At 47.5% G+C, this 25,795-nt stretch overlaps 1 protein-coding gene across 2 annotated transcripts in view; it reads left to right on the forward strand.

The window, feature by feature from the left end:
* Window positions 1-25,795, forward strand: part of Abtb3 (ankyrin repeat and BTB domain containing 3) — a 269,082-nt gene that overhangs the window by 183,290 nt on the left and 59,997 nt on the right. For both annotated transcript variants that reach the window (XM_052165691.1, XM_052165693.1), the window contains exon 4: window positions 24,620-24,772. In XM_052165691.1, coding sequence (XP_052021651.1) covers window positions 24,620-24,772 — 153 coding nt within the window. The remainder of the gene's footprint in view (window positions 1-24,619; window positions 24,773-25,795) is intronic.

The raw sequence follows: 25,795 nt of genomic DNA on the forward strand, positions 1-25,795 counted from the left end.
GCCCTCAGGGACCTAGCAGCTGTTCTACGTCACCACACGATGCAAAATAAATAAATAAATAAATAAATAAATAAATAAATAAATAAATAAATAAATATTTTTTTTTTAAAGTGCCAGATGTGCTAGGTGCTACATATAAAAGGTTCCCCTGCCACCCCAGATCTTTTTCTGGTTCCCCTCTTCATATCCCCCACCACTTCCCTGTCTGTCTCTCTGTCCGTCTGTCTGTCAGCCTTCTCTTATGTCTCTTACATCCCTACTCCAAGACAGACCTTCCTAACTAGCTCCCAGATGAAGCTGTTTGGGGCCTGGGCATCATTCTATTAACAAGGTATTACCATTCTTTTTTTTTTTTTTTTTTTTTTTGTTCAGTGTTTATACTAACCTCCATTTTTTTAAAGATACATGCAGACAAGAATTAAGCTTTTGTAAGTGACTACATCTGCCGGTGATAGGGCTTTGTGGATTCTTGGTGCCTGATAACCATCCCAGTGAGGGCTAGCTCCAGCCTCCATTCTCATTAACCCAGAAGCCCTCTGCAGTTTACCTGAACAAACAGGATGTGGTAATGTCCAGACAGGGCCAACCTACAGCCTGCTCAACTCTAGAGCTACCAGCGGAAAAACAGCTCCCGAGTTAACCATCACTCGCAGCTTCCCCAAGGTGGCCCCGTGTCTCTACACAGCTCAAGGCTGGCAAATTAATGCAGAGCTCTGCAAAGGACTGGTAAGGCAGTATTTGACAGGGACCATCCCTGGGGACAGCATTCAGGCAAATGGGACTTCGCCAGCATCTGGGCTGTTGACATCTGCAGCCTCAGGACTTGTTAAGCAGCTTTGGCTGGGTTACCTAGGGAATTTACCTAGGGAGAGGGACAGCTTGTGCCCAGAGGTGACAAGCTGAGGGGCAGGCTCAGCCTGAAGAACAGCTTGCAGAAAGAGCCTGGCTGCCGGCAGATACGACACGAATTCCTCTCCGAAGGCAGGCCTCTTCTGTATCTGCTCCTTTGAACACCAAAGCAGGATCATGGGGTCTGACACCAGCTTTTCCTCGCTTTGTAGGCAAAGACTACTTTTGCTTATTAATTCTGTAATTTGTGTGTGTGTGTGTGTGTGTGTGTGTATGGGTGTGATTGTATACAGAGGCCAGAGCACAGTTGTGATCGCCCTTCATTCTTCAGGCACCGTTGTCCATGTGCTAGCAACGTGCGGTTTGTTCACTCATTGAGGACGGTTGTTTGGAGATATGTTCTCTCACCAACTAGTCTAGCTTGCTGGCCAGTAAGCTGGAGGATCCTCCCGCCTCTGCCTCCCCAGCACTGGGGTTACAAGCATACATTGCCATCTGGATGTTTTTCACAGGTTCTAAGGGTTAACTTCAGAACCTCATGCTTGTAAGGGCATCTATATTATCAACCGAGCCTTCTCTCCGGTCCATGAAACCTTATGCTTATAACAAAGACTCACAAACTGCCCAGCCCGGTCCAGTAATCCCTCCCCACGGGTGGGTGTTTAAATTTAAATAAAAGAGAATCAAACTAAGCCAAATAGTGCCCTGCACAGCGAATCTAGCCTCCTTTCAGATGTTTGACAGCTCCTGTGTGGTCTCATGGGGGAGCTGATGGGTCTTGTGATGGACAGTGGAGATCTAGGACATCACCATCATCATAGAAGTTTTTGTGAGATTCAATGCAAGCAGCATTTTAGGACAGCAGCCAGAGAACTCCTCCTCCTCTCCCAAGCACCATGACAGGAATCCTTATAGACCCGGGACGAGCTACCTGCTGGAACTGCACCATGGTGCCCCTTTGATCATCGTACAGCCGAGTTCGGTTGTATTTTAATTTTTTTTAAAAAAAAAAAACAACTGGCATTCACAATGATGAGCTTCATTATGGCATTTTCATATATGCGGGTCACGGGCTCCGCCCATATCCACACATTGCCTTCTGTCATTCTCCCTTCCTGCAGCCCCCCTTTCCAAATAGACCTCTTCTACATTCATGTCTCATATACGTGTATTGCTCTAGTCTAATCTTCCCGTAGGAAAGAAAACATGATATTGGTCTTCCAGAGTCTGGTTTACTTTGTTAACATGATGACTTCCATGTCTGTCTACAAACAATTCCCAATCTCTTCTCGATCACTGGACGAAGCCCTGCTGTGTATAAACACCACATTTGCCCCAATTCATTTGCCTATTTGGCCAGTCCCGTCCTCAGATGGGTGCGGGCACAGGCGCGGGCGAGTGTGCGAAGCAGCTTGACTGTGATGTGCAGATTGAGAGCCCTCCCAGTACACACTGGGGATGGTTTGGCTGAATCATAGGGCAGCCCTGTTCCAAAACTTTTAGGAACCGCCAAGCAGACTCCTGTCACTCCTGCCTAATGTGAACAGCGGCTCCTCCCTCTTCACATCCTGGCCAGCATTTGTCCTTTGTTATCTCTGTGTTAGCCACAATGACTGCAGAGAGATGGACCCTTACTGTAGCCTTTGGTTTTCCGTTGTCCCTGAAGGCTGTGTGGGTGGTGAACGCTCTCTCATATACTTACTAACTGTGTGTGTTTCTTTTGAGAACTTTGTTTGAATCACCTGCCCATTATTATTTTTATTAATTGGGTAATCAATTATCTTTATTGATTGGATGATTGGGGAGGTGTTTGATTTTTTGATGAAGAGGTTGTCTTCTCTCCAGTGAATGATGGTTCTAGTTTTGTTCCAGTTGTGATGATAAAATACCCCAACAAAAATAAAACAACTTATAAGAGTTCATTTTAACTCACAATTCCAAGCTACAGTCCTGTATAGCAGAGATATCAAGGCAATGGGAACTTACAATAACTAGTTACATCACATCGACATTCAAGAACAGAGAGAAATGTATGTAGACATGCTTGCTTGCTTGATTGATTGATTGATTGATTAAGCTCTGCTCAATTTCCACATTCTTCTATAGTCACAGAGCCCCTACCTAAAGAATGATGCCACCCACAATGGACTGGGTTTTAGCATCAATTATCTTAGTTAAGACAATCGTCCAAAGGCAAACCTAAAATAGACACTCTGTTCCCTTGACTGGCATGTTCTATGCAGTGCCTAGCTGTTTTTGTCACTATGGCTCTGTAATGTAGTCTGAAGCTACGTTGTGATTCCCCTAGCACTGCTCTTTCATCAGGACTGCTTAGCTTTCAGCAATCACAGAGATTTTAGATTTTTTTCTTCTATTTTTTGCTCAGAATACCATTGCATTTCAATGAGTCTTGCCTTAACTCTGTAGACTGCTCTCAATTATCTAGAGCCTCATTCACGAAGAAGAGGCAATGTTCCTGTCCCTAGAGATCGGGCTTGAGTTCTCACACGTGCGAGGCAGATCCTCTGATGCTGAGCTACATACACTCTGGACCTTCTCTTTAAACTCTTAACTTTGAGAAATTTTGAGACAGTGCCTTGTTCTGTTGCCCCGGGCAAGCCTTGAACTTGTGATCCTTCTGCCTCAGCCTCCTGAGTGGCTGGATTGTAAGTCTATGCCTCAGGGCCTGGCTTAGAGCAGACCTTCCTAGAGTACCATCATTAGCATCTCTCTGCCATTTCTCCAGAAACTCTCAGGGTGCCAGCTGCCTTGTAAGTTTTATGGCATCTGATGATAAATCTTCACAAGAGTAGTGCGAAGCTCTCCTGGGCATTATCCCCTTTTGCTAGCCCAGTCTTGTGAACTTTAGCCTCAGAGAGGTTAAGCGGCTTGCCTGAGTCACACAGCTAGGGAGGAACCAAACTTGGATACAAAGACCCGAAGCATGGGCCCAGAACACCCCTTCCAACCACGTGCCCTGCCTGGGGTTGAGGAACCCTGACCAGGCAGAGGCCTGAAAACAGTCTGCTTTTAATACACTTCCCTCCCCTCCTCCTTTGTCTTTCTAGTATCCCCCTGCCTGTGACCTCGACAAATACTGCTAAGGATAAATCAACTAACTTGACTACAGTTTTACAACCTCAGAGACAGATGTTAACTTCTCAAATTCCTATAAAGGTAAACAGAGTCACCCCCTCCCTCCCCTGGCTTTCATTGCTAATAGGATACATGATAACCACACACTCTGCTGAAGCACACTGTATTGTTTTGTTCCTGCTTGAGCAAATGGGGCTCATTAGCATAACCATCACCCCACTATTTGTCATTTCTTTGTAGTGAGTAAGTCTAAGATCCCCTCTTCATGATCTTGAAGCATAGACAGCACCATCACTGACTACATTCTCTCACTCAGTAGATAGAAAGCTCCTTAATTCTGCACAGGCCGCCGAACCTCTGCCAGCCTCTGCTGCTTTGAGACGCGCCTCACAGGAAAGTGGTACCTCGACACTATTTGAGCACCTCATGTTTTGGCTTATGTAATTTTTTTCATTGTTTTTACTTAGATGAAGGCTTTGACTCATCACCTACTTGTTCCTCAGTCAGTCAATTGCATCCAGTGTCTGCCAAGAGTTTTACAGTAATGGACGCTGACTGTCTTCCAACTCTTATGGGGCAGGAGCACTGTAAGGATTTCGATGAATGAATGAATGAGTTTGGACCTCCTTCCAGAAAACCTCACACGATGGGTGTCATTAGCATAATCTAAATTTTATTAATAGAGAAGGTGAGGCAGAGAGGCAAGTGGATCAAGGTTACAAGCGGCCGCCCCTTCTCCCCCCCCACCCCCCACACCCCCCCGCCCCGTGACAACCGAGGGGACTCAGAGTCCAGCAGCTTAGTCCAGGACAAGGTATGGAACTGTGACATTTAGCTGCTGATTGTCAGTCCCTGGGCAGCAGAGGGGGAACTGAGCCCCCCCCCCCCACTACCCGAACAACACTGGTGAGGGGGCGGTACTTGAGTCTGACTCCGGAAGGTGGATCAGCTCCTACAGTTAATATGTTGTGGATAGTCCTGGCCTTGTATTTTGATGCTAATTCCACTCCTCAGAGGGACTGCAGATGAGGAGTTGCCTTGTGAACCTTCTCCCCACCTTAACTTTTCAAATAAAGGCTTGAGTCAATGATTGGGTAGGAGGAAGTGGGAGGAGCTGAGAGTCGGGGGGAGGAGCCACAGTAATAAACAAGAGGGGAAAGGGGACTGGAGAGGCATCGGAGGGAGAGAATCTCTTGGCCTGGAGAAACCGCAAGTTTTATGGGATAATATAGATGGAAATAGAGTAGTGTAGTGGGGGGGTCACCCAATCTAGGCTTGTAGCTTCTTTTGTTGGCTGATTGAGTTGAGCTTTCTTTTGCCAGGGAGTTGGGTTGGAAACAAAGTAGCAACAGTTATATGGTGAAGTCAGGGAAGTAATCCAGAGATGGAGTCAGTGGCTCTAGGTTAAAATAACCTAAACATTCATGGTGGCAAAGACCAGCCCTGGAGGACCAGTGCTAGGGTCAGGGTATCTTCCTTTAGCCCTCTGCAGGAGGTACAGCTGTTTCACCATCAAAATGCCCCCAAATGTTTTCCTAACTGTCGATAAAGAGCCACTGCCTCATGTGCCCCACCCCCACAGTATATCCTAACAGCCTGACACCCTGCAGTTACCACTGTTGGGGTCTGGCCTTGCAGTGGACCTGGGAGGTCCTGTCTGTAATGAGGTCACAGGATAGACTGCTGCTTGTCCTTGCTGTTTGCATATTTAGAATACCATCCAGGAGTTCAGAGAAGGGCTGCCCATGAGGGTTGGTCTCTGTGCCTCTGACAGGAGGCGAGGGTTGAAAGTAGGGGTTCTGGGGTGCTTGGGAGGAGGCAAGAACAGAAGGCAGAACCTGCCTGTACTGGCTGGTGTTGTGTGTCAACTTGACACAGGCTGGAGTTATCACAGACAAAGGAGCTTCAGTTGGGGAAGTGCCTCCATGAGATACAGCTGTGGGCATTTTCTCAGTTAGTGATCAAGTGGGGAGGGCCACTTGTGGGTGGTTCCACCTTTGGGCTGGTAGTCTTGGGTTCTATAAGAGAGCAGACTGAGCAAGCCAGGGGAAGCAAGCCAGTAAGAAGCATCCCTCCATGGCCTCTGCATCAGCTCCTGCTTCCTGACCTGCTTGAGTTCCAGTCCTGACTTCCTTTGGTGATGAACAGCAGTGTGGAAGTGTAAGCTCAATAAACCCTTTCCTCCCCAACTTGCTTCTTGGTCATGATGTTTGTGCAGGAATAGAAACCCTACTAAGACTCTGGCCATCCCAAGACGTTCTCGGAGCACACACTCTCCTGTCCTGCAGGCACTGAGTTAAGCTGCCCCTAAGGCCTGAGAAAGCGTCTGTTCTCCTTAGGGCCTTTGCTGAAGAGCTAGACAAGCTGTGGAGGGGCTAGCCTGTGGCAGGCCTGGGAGAGTGCTTGTCAGAATTCCTCCACTTGGGGGCTGGAGAGATGGCTCAGCGGTTAAGAGCACTGACTGCTCTTCCAGAGGTCATGATTTCAAATCCCAGTAACCACATGGTGGCTCACAACCATCTGTAATGAGATTGGATGTACTCTGCTGGTGTGTCTGAAGACAGCTACAGTGTACTTACATAAATAAATAAATCTAAAAAAAAAAAAAAAAAGAATTCCTCCACTTGAACTTCAGGCTCACCTTCTGAGAGGGCCAGCCTTCATATTTTGCTAATGGACAGGAGGGTGAAACGTTCAAAGCCTTGCCCAAGGTCACAGAGCCCTGTTCGTGACTGGCTAGAAGCTGGGTGCTCACACTCAGGCATCCCAGGGGTCATAGCTTCCTGACACCCCTCACCCCGAAGCTCTGACATTGCAGATGGGCCCCCACTGCCCCCATGCCTGTGTCTGGTGCCACCTCACTGAACTCCTGGCCAGCAGGGCTGATCTCTGTCCCGCCCTCAGTTTTCTTGGTACTGAGTAGGGGAGAGAGGCAGGCCAGCCTAGGACAGCACAAAGGCAGAGCGTAGAATGATGCAGGGAGCAGCTTCCTGCCAGGAGCCCAGAGAATGCTAATCCCACAGTCTACAGAGTGCTATTCTCTGCACCCCGCTCTCCTGTATGGGGGGGTGGGGGGACGGGCACTCCCCGGGCCAGATGCTTGATTTGCCAGGAACTGGCAGCTTTTTTGCTTTCCCTGTGCTTGGATTTTTAGATTCTGGAACACACAGGAAAAGGGCATAGATAGATAGATAGATAGATAGATAGATAGATAGATAGATAGATAGATAGATAGATAGATAGATTTAGATAAAATATCAGAAAGGACATAAAGGACAGGGTGTAACACCGAGCTGTACTCAGGCTGTGGTACCAACACTACTGCTGAAGAGTAGGCATCTGGAGCTGTGTATGCAAATTAGCTCTGAAGCCGTCCAATGGGAGCTAAGAGCGGGCCCGGCATGGTGGGGGTCCAGGGCGGGGAGACCTGGTGCCTGGAAGAAGCAGGCAGAACAGGCCCTGAAACCCAAGCAGTCCTAGAATTGTCCTGACCTCCTAAGGCCACAGATTCCCTCTCTTCTCCTCCCACCTCCAGTATTTTTTAAACACGGTCTCACGCAGCCCAGGCGTCTCACATTCAGGTTATAGCTGGCACAGCGTAGCCTTGAACTCCTGATCCGATGGCTTCCATCTCGGAGGTGCTAAGATTACAGGAGGGCACCACCACACCAAGAGCCAAACCAAGCTCTTGCTCAGACCACAAATAGCAGCAGACTAAGCTACACCCACAGCCCCCGAACGGCCACTCTTCCGCAGCAGTGTTGGGGATCACAGCCCGAGCATAGCGGGGTGCCACACCCTGTGGGACTAGCCACATCGGCAGATCCACTCATCTGCCCAGAAGACACATACCCGAGGTTCCCGTCCTTCGAAGGCTCACTCCCCAGCACAGCCTCCACTGGTTTCCAGCGTCTCGACTTTTATCGATTTAATCATCCAACCGTCTGTCCATCGTGCGCTCCTCGTGAGCTGCATTATTTTACAGCTGCAACATAAAGTGAGATAAATTCAAATTTCTAGCTATTTTTTCCGGAAAAGGTATATAAGCTCTTCTTTAACTATTGCAACATATAGAAAAATATCAAAAGAAAAGCTAAAATTATCTACAACGGTGCCACCCAGAGGTAGCCAAAAATTAGTACTTAGGGCATCTTCTGTGTACTTTCTGTTGCTGTTGTTCTTTAATATAAACAGTGAGAGCTTTTAAAATATCTGTACTGTGTAGATAACTTTATATTTATATCCCTTTATTTCACTTAATAGTGTCCCAAAGCATTTTTTTTTGGTACTGCAGAACATTCATGCTCATCATTTTTAATGGCTGTGAAATATTCCTTCTTGTGAACGTACTGTAATTTGCCTAATATTTCCCCAGTTGCTGGTCATTTGGGCTGTTTCCAATTTGCGAATTGCTGTTCTTTGAAAACTACCCACCGTGGCATGACTAAAACATCTACGGAGACAGAATGGATATAACAAGCAGAGTCTGTTCAGAGGAGAGCAATTGAAAGATAATTCACAGGGCCTCTGATGGCCAACGTGAGGGAGAAATTGGCTGAGAAGCCCATCTCTTTTCCCCCACGAGGAGCCTGGCCCTGCCAGTCTTTCTCAAGAAGCAAGGCCTTGTGGGAAAGGCAGATTCCAGGCCTGCAGGCTTTCTTTACCGATCTCAGAAAGGATCTCTTGGAATGATCGCGGGGCCTCAGTAGCTTCTCCCTCCAGGCTCCCAGGGAAGATTGAAGCTCTCTCACAAGATTAGTTGGGACTCTTCTTCGTGTTTCCACAGACCTCTACCTAACGAAAACCATGAGAGTTTGCGAAATTGAAACTAGAATGCCTAGGATTTCCAACCCATCTTCTTAGGTTGTTTGAAGGGGGGGGGGGGGAGTCATTGCGCATGCACTTGGTTCTGTCTTCTTGGTGCGCATTTGGTGGTTGTGTGTGCTTCTTTATAATGTAGATTTCAGATTTTGTGCTCTGCGCCACGATTTTCCCCGTGTATATGAAACTTTGCCCAGGCTTTCTTTCAATCTTTTAAAGACTGTGGGAAATTCAGTCAAGATTCAGCCAGACAGGTTCTGGCATGCCCAGGAATTTTGGCCAAGAGGCTAGCAAAAGCAGATAGCTATTTTCTCAGCCTTGCCTCTTCTCACTGCCAAATCCAGGCTGCAAGGCTGGAGGGAGCCTTTCTGCAACCGTCTGTCAGGCTCTGCTCTGTTCATCTCTGACGCAAACCTCACACCCTCTCAGGTGGCTACTCCGCAGACCCTGGGCAACATGGCGCGAATGGAAACTTTTTATCAACTGAGAAAGAAGCTAGCAGGTGGGGAAATGGAGAACACGCTCTGGAATGCTGCGATTTTAACAGGCCTCCTTAGCCCTGCTCTGAGGACCTGCCTCTGGCATGGTATCTCGGAGCACTTTATAGAAACAGGCCACCTGATATTCACCTTGTTCTGCCTTTCTGCTTCCTGTCTGACCTGGTGGCCACTTACTGCCCCAGTCACTGGCTGCAAACCCTGCTCTAACAAGCCTGCAGGTCTATGATCAACGACAATCAGACTTCCTGCTATTGAGGTGACTTGTAAGTCAATACCGAGGGGCTACACTAAACTCTGTGGGCAGCTCAAATGCCAGGGATCAGGCTTTAAAAAGCTGGAGTCCTCCATGAGACTCCGCCCTAGACCCTCCCTCCAAGGTGACTGTTAATGAACTGGGAACCAGTCAGTACTGAGCCTGTTCCAAATGGTTCTCCCTATTTATTTATCTTCTATCCCACAGTAGAAATTCCCAAATTCTTACCTACTCAACTCCACAGAATTTCCCTAAAATGTCCTGTATTCTGCCTCTGCTCTGCCGGTAAGCCCTCCCCTCACACAGGCTCAGCTGGGGCTGATGTCAGAGCGGAATCTTCATCATCTCAGAAGGACAGAACGCTCCAACCATAAGGCTTCTAGATGTCAGCTTAATCCCGGCATTTCTTGTGCTTTTTCACACGAAAGCAGACGCTCACTGGGGGGCCGGGACCTCTGAAGTATCACCAAGCTCAGAAGTTGGCACCCAGAATATATTCATACAATTATTCATACATTCTTCCATTCAGTAAATAAATGGTGCACGGCTACTGGGCCAGGCAAAACACCTGCCTTTGTGGGCTTCAGATCTTACCACAAGAAAGGGAAGGAAACAAAGTCCCGATAATGTATAGAGATAAAGTATAGAGATAGAGAAATAAAGCCAGGTTCTCTAATCAAGGAAGGAGCGGTAGGATGGGTTGAATGTTTCTCTTCCTGTGAGCAGGGATCTGCTCAGAAAGCAAGGCAGCAAGCCAGGGATGCAGAGGACTGACCTGCAAGTCACAGAGAACAATAAATGCAAAGGCCCTGGGGCAGGATCTTTCTTGACAAATTATAGGACCAGCCAGCAGACTGGGGAAGGTGGAGGGATGGGGTAGTGCACTGGGAACAGGTCAGGCAGGCAAAGGAGTGCAGGTTCTCTCCTGTCTAGTGAAATGTCCTGGAAAGGTCAATGGGTTCCTTAGGATGAGCTGAGCTCAGCTAAAACACACGAGGTGTCACTGGGCTAGGAAACATAGTTTTGGAAGCAGGCGCTGATCTGGTCTGCCCTTACTAGCTAATCCACCTTGGAATCGGACCCTTTGGTGACTTTATGACCTGCTTCAGCAGGAGTCTCATCTGTCCAGGTTCAGCAGAGCCTCGGAGATTACTCCAAAGCCTTTCAGCCGGTGCCCTTTCCTAACTGCCCCCTGCACCAGTGTCTCTAAGATCACAGAGCTGGTACAGGGGACATCTTGCTTCTGAGGACTAGAGGCCCAATACGAGCCTACTATTTCTAGTTCGCTTCTGTCCTTCACAGAGTCTAATGTCTTGATTGGAGGGCAGGGGATCGCTGGAGTTCGTTCCAGACCCTTGGCGGGGTCCTAGGTCTGACTTTTAACCTAGTTTTTTCACCAAGTCTGGTTCCCCTTAAGTACTAATGATGTGGAATTTTTCCTTTACTGCAACTGGAAACGAGTCACTATTTTTATCATTTTCCTTAGACCTTATAATCCAGTCCTGTGAAGCATAAGAGGGACACTCCCCAACATCTAAACCAAGCGCATTGCAGACTTAGTAAGGCATTCTGCATGACTTTACCTGGGGAGCTGTAAGCAGGCATCAATTCACCCCAGGTGGGACTCCATGACCAAACCAAAGGCCAATCACGCTCAAGTCTCACTTTCGGAGCCTGTGAGTTTATTGGGGGTCACTTACAGGAGCATAGTGAGCGATTCCTCCCAGAACATGGGTTACACAGAGACACGATGGAAAGGCTCACATGGACCAGCATAGGAGACACCCATAGGAGCTGCCTCCTGGAGCCTCTGTCCTAAACCTCAGGCAGCTCCATCTAAGATGGTCTCCTGACTCCTTTTGTAGGTGGTGGTGGTAATAATGGTGGTGGTTTGACTTTTATTTGTTTACTGATTTCATGACGTTGAGGAGGGGCCTCGGCCTTGTAAATCTCATAACTTTAGGAACTTCCTGGGCTTTGTAAGTTGTTGTTTAGCTTCCTACTTCCTCTGTGCCTCCTCCCTCCCTCCTAGGGGCAGTGATTCAATCAGGAAGAACTCACTATACAGCACCTTTGGTGATCATTTAACAAATATTTATTCATTCATCATAAAGACACCTAAGGAGGACCTAGTAGATACAACGGAACACAGGGCGAGCCTCGCTCCTTCCAAGAAGATTGACTAGTGAGCAGAAGTTACTGGAACAGAAAGTGGATATCATTGTGAGCCTGGGCAGTGAGGAGCTACTGTGGAAGGATTGAAGGGTACAGACCTGAAGCCCCTCCTCGGTGTGGTTGGGGTCATAGTCCAGACACCACCAGCTAAGCTGAGGAGATGCTCAGTAAAGTATATATCCTGCAAGAACCCACATTAAAAATAAAAGATTAGGAAAATAATACAGAGGCCTTGTCAACAATGAGTCTATTCTGGGCCTACAATATGGTTTGCTGGGTATGACCACTTGCTGCTAAGGCTGATGATGTGAGTTCAATCCCAAGGACCCACAAGGTAGAAGGAGAGAGCCAGATCCACAAGTCGTCCTCTCTCTCTCTCTCTTTCTCTCTCTCTCTTTCTCCCTTCCTCTCTCTCTCTCTCATTCCTCTCTCCCTCTCCCTCTTTTTCTCTTTTTCCCTCTCCCTCTTTCTCTCTAACACACTCAATAATAACAATAAATTAACATAATAAAAAGTTAATTGATCTACTTAATTGTTAGGAAAATGAGGATTTGGCAAAAAGGAAATAAGATATGTATGTAATATATAGTTATATGTTTCACATCTATGAGGTTGTGATGGAATTAAAAATAATTTTAAAAAATGCAACAATGCACATTCTAATTAAAGAACTGAATTTAGTGGTGAATCTTAAACTGAGAGTTCTAGAGATATTTCTTTTACGTGCTATAGAATTGTGTCCGTGCCAGGCAATTATTGCTTTCACTGAGTTGTCTGGATATGCAAATGTGAACATAGTTCGCTCAGCATTCACTTCCTGTAGTAGATGTGATAAGGCTATAGTGAGGTTCTCTCTCAGTGTCCCAGGACACTTGATAAACACACCTCGACAGTGTTCTAGAGAGCTACCTCTGCCTCTCAAATTTTCATTATCATTTAATTTTTTGACTTGATAGAGAAATCTAAAGCAATTCACATTTGAAAAATAAATATATTTGTCTAATGTCTTCCGAACATATAAATAACTGCAATTACCCTTCTTCGGCCTTTGCTCTAGAAGAAAATTAAATGCTGTTAATAAGCTTGGTTTGCAAGTAGGTTTTGTTGATGCAGGACATCTCTAGGTAGGGCTTCATCTTTTAGAATCAATGTAAGGATTGGCTTGTTGGTATAACCAAAAATCTCATTTTTTATACTCTGTAAAAGGTCGGTTCCTTTTAAAGTACACTCACAATCTTCTATCTGAGCTGGAGGTTTGCCCTCTGTTATGTAACTTTCGTATCTAGCATCTTCTATCCACATCTGCCATTTTTGTGTTCTCTGTCCCCACCACAGTGGAAGGCTCAAGCGACTCACTTTGTGTAGACTCAAAAAATGCACACAGCAGAGGTCTACCATGCCAAAGGCAGTCCATAAATGATATTTAGCATTGTCCCAGGTGGGTGCTGACCCCCAGGTTGTGACTTGTATGTGAATTTCTGCTTTAATAGTGGGATCTCAGGCTCTGTCAGACAGGAGCACACTCAGGGTTTGCTCTTGCCTGTGGGAGCCCGCCCCATGACCCCTGCCTGCCCACAGACCTGTGGGAGACCTCTCACACCTGAAACAGGGTTCTTCTCATGCCATCTCCACTAATGACTTTGGGGACAATTTTGAGTGTCCTACTGGATTTCCCAGAAAGCAACTGTCTCCTGTGCTACTTGCCTGTTGGATGGATCACTATTCCCTGGAGTCTCTCCTTTGCTCTGTGATATAATAATGTGTTATTGTACACTCGGACCCAAGCATGAAAACGCCCTCCTTTTCATCTTACAACCCAAATTTTCTTATCCTATGTAACCCATGCATTTGGGAACCAGAACTGGGGAACAGAAAACACTGAGCCAGCAGTTCTGCTAGTCCACTGCTGAATCGACTTTAATAGCGATCAATCGGAAATCCAACCAGTTTAATTAAATTAAGGCGACTAGAAGCAAGCAGCATAATCTCTGTACCTTTCCTTCCATCAGACAAGAGGGCATGGGAAGAACTTAGTAACACTGGAACACTATGCCTCTAAGGAACCTTGTGCACTAGGGCTCAAATATATTATTGTAATATACTAGCCCTTCTGTTTCACTGGCCAATAAGTTCTATTTCTACCAGTGCCAATCAACTTACAGTACTGCAAGATATAAAATATTCTTTGTATAAAAAAATGAGTCTAGTTATATATTTAAAAATAGGATATAGTGCTGGATTCAGGTTTGGGTGTGGCTCTAGATGTTATAGTCCAATTTTCTATTGTATGCTCAAGTTTCCTTCCCAAGGGATTGCCCAGCTCTATCCCTCAGATTTAAGAGCTGAGACTCCTTTTGCTCTGGGGAACATAGAACAGGATCTTCTATTCCTCCTGGCTCAGTCAGGGTATTAGACATAGCTCTGCACGGCCCAAAGCAGCCAAACCTCACTGAAACCTTCCCTGTGCCAGGCCAGACTAAGGACACCTAAGTGCTCATTTCATGCATTTGCAAGAACTCAGAGGTTCTCGTCCATGTGACTTGACTCTTGGGCCAGTTGCTTTGCAGCACCAGAATGAAACTCTGGAGCTATCTGGCTCTGCAGCCTACACACTTGGGGACTGCTAACAATTATTTCACTGAGCATTTATATAAACACCTATGTCTGTTAAAAAAAAAAATCCTTTTCCTGAGCATTGAAGAAAGGAATGAAGTGTAGCCAATGATAGATAAGCGTGGTAACGTCATCCTAGAGAAGCCCTTTCTAGAGCTCCGGTTAGTGGGGCCTTCATCCAGGCTTGTAATAATGTTAGGCCTTGACTTGAAGCCTCACTGTTCCAAAAAGGGAGAGTGATTTCTGTTTGTCCCCATGTGCAGACCCAGCTCCGGTGTATAGAGAGGGAGCAGGAAAGTAGTAGGAATTACCCCACAAGCCCATGCCTAGGAGAAGTAGGTCAGTAGGCCAGGACACAAGAGGAGAATAGGGCGTGCTGGAAAGCTAGGGACAAGCAAGTAGATTGTAGGGTCAGATTTAAGCAACTGGCACAACCCAGCGACAAGCAGGGAATATGTAGTGGGACCCAGGGGCTAGAAATCTAGATGCACAGTAAGAAGTTTGTACCAGGAACCTGAGGGAAAAACCTGCTAACTGGAGGAGCCCAGAGTGCATCGTGTGGGTTCCCTTAGACAGGCTGAGAGATTGCTACTGTTTTATTCAAAGGACTTTTATGTTTTGATTAGCACACATGATAATGGACTCTTTCTATACAAGCATATGATGTGTTTTGATCATGTTCATTACCGTCCCACTGTTTGGTTTTTGTTCCTCTCCTAACCCTTCCTCTTCCCCTAGTCCCCCCTCTGCAGCCATGTTGATTATGTATTCCGTGCGACAACCACTCACATGCCCTGCTCTTTTATTTTTTTAAAGATGTATTTATTATATGTAAGTACACTGTAGCTGTCTTCAGACACCAGAAGAGGGCATCAGATCTCTTTAGGAATAGTTGTAAGCCACCATGTGGTTGCTGGGATTTGAACTCAGAACCTTTAGAAGAGCAGTCAGTGCTCTTACCCACTGAGCCATCTCTCCAGCCCTGCTCTCTTATTTTTCCTTCTCTGAACCTCTTCCTTCAGGTGCCTAATGGCTGGGTGCTAGGTGGCATCTGTGTGGCATCCTCTCCTCTGTACCCACGTGCTATCCAGAGCCAGCTCCAGTAGCTCAGACAGTTCTACCTGCCCGCTTTCCCATCTACACCCCTCCACCCCAGAGGTGTGCAGCCCTCAGCTTCAATGGACACCCCCCTGGCTGTGGCACCCCCTGATAGATAACCACTCTGTTCCCCAGGACTGGCCCCAGGACTGTTCCCCTTGTCTGGGGGAGGAGCAGGATTGGCCAAAGGGCTGTTTCCCCGCAGGCACAATACTGCTTCCTCCCTCCCTCTTTTGGGGTTTCTGAAGCCTCCTGGCCACTTCTCTTCCCTCCCTCCTCTGCACTCCTTGTTTAATGTTTCCTCTTAATGGGAAGTTTTATCTCACTGTCATTGGTTGCCTCTTCTGGGGCGGGGGGCTCATTCTATGCGGTGATATCTCCGTTTTTATCAGCAACCCAGTTAGCAGTTCAGCTTCAGTCCATCTGAACCCGATGATATCTGTTTAGTCATCAATCCTTTGTGACTAAGGAAGTTCTGGAGCTAGACTCACAGTGTGAGCTAGTTATAAAAGGAAACATGAAACAGATAGTAATTTAAACACACGTTGGGCTGGGGAGGCCGCTGTCAGTAAATGCTCGCCATCCAAAGGTGAGGACTCCCCAAAACCCACATACAGAAGTCAGGCACAAACATAATTCTAGCACCTGGAAGATAGAAATAGCGGGATCCCTGGGTTCACTGGCCAGCCAGTCTAGCCTAGTAGGAGATCAAACTGCCCATAAGAGACCCTGTCTCAAAACAAGAAGGTAGAAAACATCTGTGAAACAGCATCCAAGGTGATCTATTACACACACACACACACACACACACACACACACACACGCACGCGCGCACGCGCGCACACACACACACACACGCACGCACACACACACCGGTGGGGAACATACCTAGATAGAGACAGAGACAGAAAGGGGGATGTCATTTAGAACGTCATTTAGAAGACTAATGATCAACCAGAAAAATCTCTTCTAATATTTTAGCTTTGAGGTTTGTGACTGCCAGGGCAGTAAAAAAGCGGAGGGAAGGATATACATTATATTCTCACCATCTCATTTAAATGCACAGGCATACACACAGAGAAAGATATACTATTGTGTGTATGAAGTAAACGCTTCACATTGGGAATCAGAAGTTGGCCATTTCAGTCCAGGGGTTGTAATGTCAGACCTGAATGCCCGTAACCCAGTCGAGGATCGAGTCTAGATAAATAAACACACTGTGCTCAGAGCTTCCAAGTTTCTTTAAGTCATGGTCACGATTGTAAAGTGACGATAGCATTTTTTATACAAAAAACGAGGTTCTGTATAATATAATATATAAAGGTTTGTGACCCTTTTCTCCTGATGTGAGACTTGCTGGTGCTGTGACCCAGCCTCCTCGTGTCCCAGACAGGCAACCAGAGTCCCAGTGCTCAGAGTCCTGGTCAGTGTCGCACTGGTCTTTGAAGAACCACTAGAGGGATGCCTGGCCTGTGGGTTATGTATGATTCCCGGTCTTCTTGCAATCAGACTCCAGTTCTGCATCACAGCTGTGCTGGCCTGCACCCATCAGAGACTCACTGGCCTCACACCAGCACCGCCATTTGCAAACCAGGGAGCACAATCATCATTACCCTCTGCTTATCTCTGTGGTTAAATGAAATCATGTGCAGGAAGCCAGGCTGCTCCAATCCTGGAGCCTCAGAAGCACCCGAGGGGCAGAGAATGGGGCTGGAGAGATGGGTCCATGGCTAAGAGCATTTGGTGCTCTTATGGGAGACCTGAGAAAGTCTACTTATTAATTTGTCACTCAGTTGGTAAATCAGTCCATCCATCCATCCATCCATCCATCCACCCACCCATCCATCCATCCATCCATCCACCCATCCATCCATCTACCCATCCATCCACCCATCCATCTACCCATCCATCCATCTACCCATCCACCCATCCATCCATCCACCCATCCATCCGTCCATCCACCCATCCATCCATCCATCCACCCATCCATCCATCCACCCATCCATTCATCCACCCATCCATCCATCCATCCACTCCATCCATCCATCCATCCATCCACCCATCCATCCATCCACCCATCCATCCTTCCATCTATCCCAATTTTTAACCCATTGATCTGTTGATATTTCCATCCATCTACCCATTTATCCTCTCCTTGTGTTATTGGCTCTATATAAATAGAGGTAGATAATAGGTGAACAGATAAGTAAGCAGGTAAGTATCCAGCTTCCTGGATAGACAGATCGGTGGGTATACTGACACAGATGGAGTAATAGATTCGCTGACAAATCAATAGAGAGATGGTACATCCATCTGTCAACCATGCACATATCCTTTGGTTCTGTTTGTCTAGAAACTCTGGCTGATATGCCACTCATGTACACACACACACACACACACACACACACATATGCTCACACACATGTACATATTTACAGAGAAAGACTTAAATATAGGACAGACAAGCAGAGAGAAGACCTAGAAAGGGTTGATGTGGCTTAGGGTAAGAATCCCTTTGCCTCAAGGCCAGCGGAGCCCTTCCTTGTTAGGGAAGGCAATTGACTCACTCAGAGTCAATAGACTTCCATATTAATTGACACAACAAAAAGACTTCAGAGAACACTTCATAACTAACGTTTGGTCAAATACTGAGTACCTAGGCAAGTTGGCCCATGAAACTCACCATGATGAGTGTGTCATTAAGAATTTCTGTTCCCAGGCCAATGCTACCAACTTCCGTGGCTCAACAGACCCCCTCAGACAACAGGAAGGGTGCTTGGATCATTATAAGTACCTCCAGCCTGATAGATTTCAGAGGGTTGTTAGAAGAATGAATGAGAACCCTGATAAGACAGACAGACAGACAGACACACACACACACACACATACACACACACACACCCTTCCTTTGATACAAAAGCAAAAAATGCCAGGGGTGTGCTTTCTTTCCCCAGTTCCTTGAAGCTTGGAGGATGTGGAACTTAACCTCGACCAGTCCGCAGTATCAGCCCAACTCCTCCTGTTCCAGCTCTCCCGGAACTCAGATTCCTCCCTCCCCCCAACCCCCCGGAGTTCTTAAGTTTGGTGCTATTTCCCTGCATGATAACCGAACTCACCTTCCCTGCTTCAGACTTGAACCATACTGTTCCCTACCAGTTCAAAATGCGCTCCACAGACCAGCATACCATCTCCCTGGGAGCCCATCAGAAATGTAGAACCTCAGACCCTGACCTAGACTCACGAAGATGGAATCTTCATTTCAGCAGGTTCCTCGTTGGGGTCACATTTATGTTCAAGAGGCCTGGGCCCAAGACACTCCCTTTGCCTCCTCCTATAGGAGCCACCCTATTGGCAGCCAGCCACACCTTGCACAGTAGGACTGTCACCATAGTAACCAGCAGGGCTACCTCTTGTTTCTGCCATCTTTCTGGCCTTGGTGCCCGAAGATATAGCAAGATGGCATGGCCATTGCTATAGAAACCAATTTATGGCCCGTGAGCAGCTTTTTCTCCATTCCCTGTATTGCCGGGAATTGTGAGCTTCCTAAACCGTAGTCAAACACTGAAACTCCTCTCTAGCCTGAGAAAGTCTCAGCAAATAACAAGGACAAAGAGTCAGGGCCACAGGGCTTAAAGAAGGAATGCTGTAGAAACCACAGAGGTTGGCTTCAATCTAAAGAGAAGACAAGGGCGGTTCTGTAAGCAAAGCATTTTCCTCCAGTAAAGAGACAGATAAGGGATACTGGAGATGCTGCCGCAGGAGAATAGCCACAGTTACTGATGCACACATGAGCTCATCTGATCCTGACTGTAACACCCTGTGTTTGTTACCTGAGGCAGCTATTAAAAACCATTGCTACAGATATGGAGGCTACAAACACCACAGAGGAACTCCAGAGCGGCAAACAAGCAGACAAAGTACTTGCCATACAATGCCGATGCCCAGAGATCAGATCCCCAGAATACCCATTTAAATAACTGGTGGAAGCCAGGGTTTGGGGGTGCATACCTTTAATTCCAGCACTCACGAGGCCGAGGCAGGTGGGATCTCTGTGTGTTTGAAGCCGGCCTGCTCTGCTACATAGGAGATCCCTAGGCTACAAAGTAAGACACTGTTTCAAAAATTATAATAATAATAATGATGATGATAATGATGATGATGATGACTGAATGATCCAGGTGACATGATGGTTCACCTGTAATTCTAGTGTGCAGAAACTGGACAGGAAATTTTTAGAGCAGTCTGGAAAGCTCCAGGTTCAGTGAGAGACCCTGCCTCAGTATCTGAGGTGGAGAGCAATTGAAGTCAACCTCAGGCCTCCACATACGCATGAATCTGCACTCCCAGTCATGCGCACACACAATGCGCACACACATCCGCACATACCACCTTACTATCACGGAGTCCAAATATCTCGTATCAGACCCTCTGTGATAATACTAAGTGTATCCTTCTGGGAGCTCTGAAAGAGAGCCCTCTCCCCGCTTCTCCAGCCTCCGGAGCTACCTTGGCTCATATCCCTTTCCTTGTATGAGTCCATTGACTTTGCTTCCTGTTCTGATTTCCTCCCCTGGCCTCCTTCTGCCTGCATGCAGCATACAGGGTCCACCTTTTACCGTTTGGGACCCACTTTTCCTCTTTAGATGCTTAATCCAGCCGCACGTGCAGCACGCATTTGTCTTAGTGATAGCAAGTTCCAGTAATTAAGAAGCGGGTGTCTTTAGAGAATGTTTTTCAGCCAACTTCTTAGGTGTTCCCTAATAGATCATTAGGTGTATAAATGACATACATTTACGGTTTGTCCACATGTCAGGTCTTAAGTGTTATCGCACAGATAACTATCTGCAGGTGTGCCTTTGTCTCTGCGTTCCACAAGTCCAGATTGGATTCTGGGAGAATTCCATCCACTAGTCTAAGCATCCTGGTTCTGTCACTAACACCTTAATGGGCTTCTCCACGTCTTCCTAGACCATACATCAGACTCTTTCTCAGTTCTCAGGTAACTGACTGTTCCAATAGAATCAATAAATTTTAAAATCAGAAAGAACTAAACAAACCAATGTTAGCTAACTATGACCAGATATCTGACTGTGATAGTTTTATGTGCTTGGCCCAGGGTGTGGCACCATTAGAAGGTGTGGCCTTGTTGGAGTAGGTGTGTCATTGTCGGCAGGGGGCTTTAAGACCCTCATCCTAGCTGACTGGAAGTCAGTTTTCTCCTAGCATCCTTCAGATGAAGATGTAGAACTCTTAGCTCCTCCTGCACCATGGCTGCCTGGATGCTGTCATGCTCCTACCTTGATGGTAATGGACTGAACCTCTGAACCTGTAAGCCAGCCCCAATTAAATGTTGTCCTTATAAGAGTTGTCTTGGTCACGGTATCTGTTCACAGCAATAAAACCCTAACTAAGACATTGACTATCAATAAAATTTCGTTGAAATAGCTAACTGCATTCATTTAGTTTTGTAGATGCTTTCTCAATATGGGGGCAGAGATAATTAGCTGCAGCAGGTCCCATATGGCCCATGAAGTCTAACATATTTTCTGCCTGGCCATTTACAGAGATGGCTGACAGCCCACAAATTAAACTGACTCATCTGAATCCACCCCAGTTATTAGTCAGAGTCACACAGAGCCAGAACTAGAATTTGGTGCTGCAGAATCACCAACCATAGTCCCTTTCCTTCCTTCCCTGGCCCTCACCTTGTCACGAGATATCTTCATGGTTTCAGGGAGGGGCTACATCTGCTTATGTCCTTTCCTGGCTCCTTAGTTCTAATGTCATTCCTGGGCTGACTTGCTGGCTCGATCCTGGAAAAGTCCATCTAGGCTCTCTCTTCTCTTTCAGGGGCGCTTGGCCCACCTCAGATACTTTACCTAAAGCTACAGTGAAAACACAGCACTGCTTGAGTGGAGAACCTCTCTCCCCTGTTTGCCCAGGATGCTTGGTTCGCAAACTCACTGAGTTCTGGAACGGCCAGGAGGGGTGGCTTAGAATGCAGATGCCCAGAAGCCCCTCCAGCCCAGGTGACACAAAGCTTGGGAGCCTTTGAAGATGTCCCTAATTCCTCCATGGGCTCTTCTAGCTTTTAAGTGACGGCTTCCGAATAAAGCAAGGAGTCAATGAATCATGCTCCGCTTTAAAAATATGTAAGAGGAGAGTTAGATGGATAGTTGGAGTGACACGTTTGCTTTACATGTGTGAATGCCTGCATTCAATGCCCCAGGATTCATCTTTACAGAGAGTAAGAAGATCCAGGCATGATGCTGAACCCTTGTGAGCCCAACTATCCTGGATCAGAGAGCTCCAAGAGAGATCCTGCCTCAAACAGCAAAGAGAAGGGCTCATAGGGAACAACACCAGTTGTTTTCTTTAGTTCCCACATAAACACACACACACACATGGACATACACACACCATATCATACCACTCACATACGTGTACAGATGCCATATTTTTCCTGAAAATTCTCTACCCCATTTGATTCAAGGCCCTAAATTTCTTTTCCATCACTATCAAAGGGGACAAATAACGTTATTTTGTCCCCTTTGAGCAGACAAGATAAGATTATTTGATGAGTTGCTGGTAAAGAATTCATGAGCTTACAAACTGCCAGAGTCGGGTGATAGACAGAGAGTGGTGTTGAGAGAACAGGAACACAGAAAATTCCAGAAGAGGAAGAACTTCTGTGGCTTGAGGGTTTTGTTTATTCTGGCACTGACCAACTGTCTTGGTAAAGAAATGACTTAGAAAATGGCAGGGTCTCTCTTCGGTATTCAACAGGCATACTGGATGGCCTAGCCTCTAGCAGGAAAGACAGCTGCATCAGAAACAACTCACCAGGGACTCGGCTTGGAGACCACAGAGCAAAGACAGGAGGAGGTTCTCCTCTGAGGAACAACCTGGGGGAATTCTCCCGGTGCTTGGGATTGGTTTCCATCAGTGACTGAGACACAGGGACTGAAATAAACCCTGCTTCCCCTGGAGACAGTGGAATCCAATTCAATTTCAAGTCGGTGTGTTTATTGAGTGCCTGATTCAGTTTAGGTGACGGAGAGGTGGAAAGAATGAGAGAGACAGCCTAAGTAGCAGGCTCATGCAGACAGAAATTCCCCAAGTGTCTGACCTCTAGGTACCAGTCCCAGAAACTTGATTTTCTTAGTATCAGACAGTAAGAAATTGGTAAGTCTTAGTCTGTCTCATGAACTGATATATTAAGGCCTTCTAACCTGCAAGATACTGCCCTGGGGCAGAGACTGAAGGAGTGAACTGAACAACCCCAGGTCTCTGCCCAGATGGAGTTGATATGCTAATGAGGCATCCAGCAGACTGGGAAAAGAAAGGCCTTCACAGTGGGAGCCACGTGTGAGTGGTCCCTGTGGCTCAATTATCAGAACTGTTTGGGGACAGTAGAATTTGGCAAAGGTTAAGTGGGGTGTGAGCTTCTGAAGAGATGGAGCCCCTACACACAGGGGAGTGAGCTGCAGGACAGAAAAGGAACGCAACACACCTTCAAAGAGCCCTTTGAGCACAGGTGCATTGTGGGTAACAGAGTGCATGCTGGGAAAGCAGAATGAGAATGGTGAGAGTTCACAGGGACAGAGGCACACAAACTGTGCAATCAAATAACTTGAGTCTGACTCTTAGTTCTGAAAACCTTCTGACCCAGGGCTAGGAAGGCTCCTTAACTAAACATGGATTTTCTGATGCTAAAGCGGGCATACTCGTAGCTAGCGGCCATTTGTTCCTAAATACTTAAGACGATCTCACGGACGAGGTTGATTGAGGTGAGTGTCAAGGGCAGAGTTGTTGCATGTTTTAGCATCAGATAAGTAGCTTGACTCCAGGAAATCTGGAACCTGGCACCAGCACCTGTGGGAAGCTTGGGACATCTGTATTTTGAGAGGGAGCTGATGCCTTGTAAACACATTTTGCACCACCATGGCTGAGGGATTCTGCTTCCTTACATCTTGCCCCCAAGGTAGCCTTGCCTCAGTGACATCCAGGCCCTGACAAGTAGTAAGAAATCTTACAGGTCCACACAGCACCATTGCACGGTTCACATACATTAGAAGCATGGGAAGTGCTTATTCAAATCATGTCCATTTAGATTTTTTAATTGTGATTGATTGATTGATTTATTGATTGATTGATTTTGGGGGCGCGATGCCACCGTGTGCATCATGTAGACGCCAGAGAACAACTTTCAGGAGTTGTTTCTCTCCTTCCGCCATGTGGGTCAGGACAGAACCCCAGTCATCAGACTTGCCAGCAAACGACCTTACCTCCTGAGTCACTTCACCCTCCCTTAGACTGTGTCCTTAAACTCTATGAACATCTCTGGAGACCTGGCCAAGGAGTCTGCCTCTTAAGCCACGCCCCTCCTCCTCCTCGGGTGAAGCAGGTCTTTAACCATAACCCTTGGCCAGCAGTGTGAGTAGCAGGGACTGATTTAAAATTCAGTTTTCTAGGTTCCTCTCCTAAGCTGCTGCCGGCACATCAGAACTGCCGCAGGTGCCCCTAAGCTCTAGCTGTGTTTTAACAAGCCATCCAGGCAGCTGGGGTGCACGTTAAAAACACTCAGAGAAAAGCACTGACTGCTCCTCCGGAGGTCCGGAGTTCAATTCCCAGCAACCGCATGGTGGCTCACAACCATCTCTCGTGGGATCCGATGCCCTCGGCCCCCCTCGTTGGCTGTTCTGGACTCCGGCAGTCTTGCTTTGGCCTATGGTAGCCTGGTACTTATGCAGAGCTGAGGCCAGCCTGGCAGAGATGGGAAGGGAACTAGAGAATGGTCCTTGGACGGAGCTGGGAATCTGGAGTCATGCCAGGTGTTCATTGGCTTGCTTTGGCTCCGGACCCTGCGCTAGTGCTCGAAATGACTCATCTCCACATGCACAGGATCTCTGAGAGGGACAGCACTCACAGCGGCCCTTCGGTGGCTTCAGTAGCCCCCTTTCACAGATGAGGAAACCGAGGCCAAGAGATTCTAGAGAGCCTGACCCGGGGTCACCAGTGGGGTCAGGATGTCTCCAAAGGCTCTCGCACTCAGGAGTTTCCAGGCAGGGTCTCCAGGGAAAACGGATGGGTGTGGAGGTGAAAGTAGGGATGGGGGGGTCAGGTGGGGGTCCCCGGGAGAGTCTGGATGGGTCTGAGCAGCCCTGGTTCCCTGGCGGTCCTAATACATCCCCGCCTCTCTCCTCCTGCGCAGGCCCTTCCTCGTGCTGCCCCCTCTCATGGAGTGGATCCGAGTGGCCGTGGCGCACGCCGGCCACCGCCGCAGCTTTTCTATGGACAGCGACGATGTCCGCCAAGCCGCCCGGCTGCTGCTGCCGGGAGTGGACTGCGAGCCGCGCCAACTCAAGTAGGTGGAGGGGAAAAGGGAGGGGGTGGTGGGGGGAAGGGCGCGGAGACCCTAGGGGCGGGGTCGTGAGAATGGGTAGGGGTGGGAGGTCTCAAGCCTTGCTTGTAGGACGCAGCCACCCACCCCGGTGCACGTTCGCTACACTCCCCCACCCCTTGCTGGCACCCGCAACCGTTGCTGTGGCTGGGGCTGAGGCTCTGCTGGTTGAAATGGCAGACCGGGTGGAGGGTGGGAGGCTGAACCGTAAGCAGATCCTTGGGAGTATGCATCCCTGTGGGCTACAGGATGAGAGCTTTCTTGTTCTTTCTGGCTGGTCTCTGTCGGTAACCTCCCATTTGTGTTCCCATCCCTCTGTTCTCTCCTCTCTCCTCTATTCCCCTCTCTGAAATATTAGCGTCCTTACTTTTCCGACCAATCTTTGCTGAGTACAATCTCTGTCAGGGAGAGCGCCCTCTCTGTCTTCCCACCAGCTTGAGGATGCTGTGGGTTTCCCTGACTGTTTCAGGCTCGTACCCAGGGCTCCCCTCCAGCAAGGTGGGATTTACTCAGGGGCGGGCCAGGACTCTCATGCAGGGGCCTTGGCTTTTTATGTAAAAACAAAACAAATACACTGGCTTATTTAGATCGGTCTTACCTGGGCCCAATGCAAATGAGACAGAACACAAATAAGGTGGACACCCGCTTTCCTGACTCCCTCAACTGTTCTCTGGGTGACCATATCACCTCAAGTCTCCTCCCACCACCTGATGAGAAACCGTCCTCCCTAGAGAGTACTCCCCCCCCCCAAACTTCAGAGATTTCTGCCCGAACAGGATTTGATGGGAAATGAGGGGAGGGGACCACAGGATATTAAGGATCCGTCATATAAACCTCAGCTCATGAGGACCCAGAACTGAACTCCCAGGCAAAGCACACACAAGAAACTGATCAGAATCAATATCGCTAGTGTGTATTGAATGCTAACTATAAGCTGAGCCCTGATTTAAGTGACATGGATTAGTACCTATGTAGTGCTCCCCAAGC

This window comes from Apodemus sylvaticus, chromosome 20, assembly GCF_947179515.1.
Source record: "Apodemus sylvaticus chromosome 20, mApoSyl1.1, whole genome shotgun sequence".
NCBI lineage: Eukaryota > Metazoa > Chordata > Mammalia > Rodentia > Muridae > Apodemus > Apodemus sylvaticus.